This window comes from Elephantulus edwardii, unplaced genomic scaffold, assembly GCF_000299155.1.
Source record: "Elephantulus edwardii isolate Elephantulus edwardi_28Jun2011 unplaced genomic scaffold, EleEdw1.0 scaffold00049, whole genome shotgun sequence".
Lineage (NCBI taxonomy): Eukaryota > Metazoa > Chordata > Mammalia > Macroscelidea > Macroscelididae > Elephantulus > Elephantulus edwardii.
Window position 1 is genome coordinate 16,941,396 of NW_006399799.1, and position 3,717 is coordinate 16,945,112.

Genomic DNA, 3,717 nt, shown 5'->3' on the forward strand with positions numbered 1-3,717 from the left:
TTCCTATTGTCCACGCCGCACCTCAGACCCTCCAGGTTTTAGTGGGCTCAAGAGAATTCAGCCTATTTCCCCACTAACCTTTTTCCTTTCAGGTGAGTCTCAATGCAGCTCAGCTCAGCTAGTGGATTCCAGCTTTTGCTGGGTCCGCAATGGGACCGCTGAGGGACCGCTGCAGGGCAGGCAGGCAGGGCTCCACTTTGTAAAGCTTCTAAAATAATGTATTAGCAAAAGTTCTTATTCAAAATCCTACTGTTCGCGTCACGCTGTGATGGTCAGTCTCTGTGGAGCGTAAAGTACTCTCTGGTATCCTCTCTACGCAGGTTGCTATCCCTCTGGCTCTTCACACTGTGCTCTCCACCTCTGCCATCTTCCCTCCTCCCCGAATGTCTATAGCCAGTCTCACTTTCTCTTACATACCTACCCTCATTACCCCAGCTATTGTATCAATTCATCTCACTCAGGGTCGTCTTCTACTGCACTGTCCCTCGACCCTTCCAAGCATGTTAACCTTCTCCAAAGACAATATGCCCAAAATGATATCCTCCTTCTGGCTGCATGCCCCAAAGTACATGAGACAGAGCCTCAAAATCTTTGCCTCCAAGGAGAAACTTGGTTTCACCCAACCTAAGACATATCTGTTAGTTCTCTTGGCAGTCCATGGTATGTTCAGGACTCTTCTCCAGCACCACAACTCAAAAGCATTGATTCTTCTGTCATTCTTGGTCACTGTCCAGCTCTCTGGTGCATAGCAAGTAATTGCAAAGAACATGATCTGGATCAGGCACACCTTAGTCTCTAGACTGACATTTTTGCTCTTCAGCACTCTGGAGAGGTCTGTCCCTGATAGCAGATTTTTCTAATGCCATTTGACTTTTGATTTCCTGACTGCTGATGCCAAGAGTGTTGACTGTGGTACCAAGAAGCTGAAATTGGTAATAACCTCAATCTCTTCTCCGTCTATCATGACACTATCAATTGGCCCAGTGGTGAGAATATTCATTTTCTTGATGTTGCGTTTCAATACATATTGTGGATTATAGTCCTTGACTCTTTGCAGCAAATGCTTCAGGTCTTCCTTAGTTTTAGCAAGCAAAATTGTATCATCTGCATAACACAAGTTGTTGTTGAGTCTCCAATTCTTATTTCACATTCCTCCACAAAAAATAATTTCATGGGAGTTGCAGGACAGTGGCTAGAAAGGCCACAAAAAAAGTGATTCACTGTATAACAGTACTGTAACTTACAGTGAATAAGGGGAGGGAGAGAGTTGTGAAGGCAAAAAGCCTGGGGGGAAATAAAAGATAAAAATTATCCAAATTAGGTAATTAAGCAACATAGAAAAATATTACAAAGCCCAAGTGTTGGAATTTATTATTCATTTTTCCAAATAATGGCCTGAATTTCATGGGTAAAGGTGAGTGTGTAGAAATGTTGTATCTTTGACCTTCCTGCTTATCTCATGGCAGACTCATTGTGGCATGCCAAAAAAGATAGGTGGATCCAGTCCACCTGGGGTTATTGCCCTACTTTCACTCTTTCAGGCCTTGCAGACAACCAACTACATGTGCCCATAGACTGGTCATCACTGTGAGTGGCAGAGAGTCTATAAATATGCCATATGTACTGGATAGTGCAAATGGTTAATACACCTGACTATTAACTGAAAGAGGTTTTTTAACTACCCCAAAGTGTCTTGGAGCAAAGTCCTGGTTTTCTACTTCCAATAAATCAGCCACTGAAAACTCTATAAAGCACAATTCTACTTTGACAAACACTTGGTCACTTTGAGCCAAAATTCACTGAACAGATGCTGGTTTGTCATTACAAGCAGCACCATCAGATGATGATGGTGGCATAGTAAGAAAGCATACCCAAAAACGTTAGATCTAGATGTTATGTACTGTCAAGCTGACTACAACTCAGCGACCCTATGAACAATGAATCTGAACCCTGCCCTTTCCTGTGCCATCCTCACTATCTCCAGCATACTTGAGCCCATTGTTAAAGTCCTTGTGTCAGTCCATCTTGTTGGGAGTCTTCCTGTCTTTTGCTGATCCTCCACCTTTCCAATCATGATATCCATCTCCAAGGACTAGCCCCTCTTAACAACATGCCCAAAGTATGTGAGTTGGAGATTCACCATCCTTGCTTCCAAGGAGCACCCTGGTCACACTTTCTCCAAGACAGACTTGTTTGTTTTTTTGGCAGTCCGTGGGCAGTCCAGTACTCTTCTCTAACATCATAACTCAAAGGCATTGATTCTTCTACTGTCATCCTTAGTTATTATCTACCTTTCAAATACATAGCAAGCAATTGAGAAGACCATGGTTTGGATCAGGCTCACCTTATGCAATGATAAAATATGATTAAGCTCACGTTTCAGAATAACACGGTTGGAGGCAGAAGCAGCTTGATCATTCCCATCCTGGTCTTCCAGGTCCCTAAGAGGATCTCTCCTCAAACAGAGCACCTTCACCCTCAATCTCAACACCTGAGATGCCACACTCCACAGATACTTACAGAATGTTATAGAAGATATATTTTATGTTTCATGTATAATATGGCTTCTATAAGATTGATGTCAGAGTCAATAGTGTATAAATTTCACTGGCATTCTGTAATTCACTCATACCCTCAAAATATGTATTGAGTATGTAGTGTGTTCTAGATACTTTTCTAAGTGCTGAAGACACACCAGTGATTTAGAGCAGAGCATGTACCTTTATAGAAAAGGTTGATACTTGGGTCCACTGAGAGACATCTTGGAAGAAAAATCCATCAACCTACATTCATAACATTCAGGCCATTTAAAACCCTGTGGAGTCCAGTTTTACTCTGATACACATGAGGTCACCCTGAGTTGGCAACTGGTTGTATCATAATGGAACTTAAATTCTAGTGGAGAAAAAGAGTCACTTAATGCCATTGAGTCAGTTCTAACTCATAGTGACCCTTCATCATGTTTCTGAGGCCATAAATCATTATGTGAATATATTATCCATCTTCCTCTGTTGGTGCTACTGATGGACTCAAACCTCTGGAGACACACAGCCTTCTGGCTAGTACAGCAGCACAGTATGAACCATGCCCCACAGACAGTGGGAAAGGCAAGTGCAGCTAGTATGGGCTAGGTACTTTGCATAGTTTACTCTCATTCAATTCTCATCATTCCCTTGATTTTAGATATTGCCATGTCCATTTCACAAACCAAAGGTTAAGAAAGTGTGCATCAAGAGGGTGGGCCATGGTTTAGCCCCAGGTCAGTCAGATGCCAATCCCTGGTTTTCTCCCTTGCTCACAGACCTTTGCTGATTCCTGCTTTTTCCTATAGGTCAACCCAGATCGGGCAGACCGCAGACTGAACCACTTCAAGGTCTACAAGGACATCACTCTGTACAGTGCAAAACTGTGGAGCTTGGGAGAAGGCAATGCCCGCAAGTAATGTTTCAGTAGTGGTATCCATCCCTGTATTTTTCACTCATGTCCACAGTGGTGCTGCCACGCAGATCAATAAATATAACTTTAAAACTCAAGTCTGACTTTTCTTATCCTGAGCCTGTTGCTTCCTTCATTTACCCCCACCCCAACTATATTGGTTCAAATCCTTAATCTTAAAAACTGGTGAGAAACTTCTACTTAAAGATGACAGACCAAGTGCATGCTATTACTTTCTTTGCTTTTCCAGATCCCAATCAAAGATAATAAAGTGATAACATT

The 3,717-nt window shown here is 42.4% G+C and overlaps 1 protein-coding gene across 1 annotated transcript in view; it reads left to right on the forward strand.

The window, feature by feature from the left end:
* FAM183A (family with sequence similarity 183, member A) overlaps positions 1 to 3,442 on the forward strand; it is a 31,090-nt gene extending 27,648 nt beyond the window's left edge. The window contains exon 4 of the mRNA XM_006886616.1: positions 3,332 to 3,442. Coding sequence (XP_006886678.1) covers positions 3,332 to 3,442 — 111 coding nt within the window. The remainder of the gene's footprint in view (positions 1 to 3,331) is intronic.
* Positions 3,443 to 3,717: the final 275 nt, after the last annotated feature.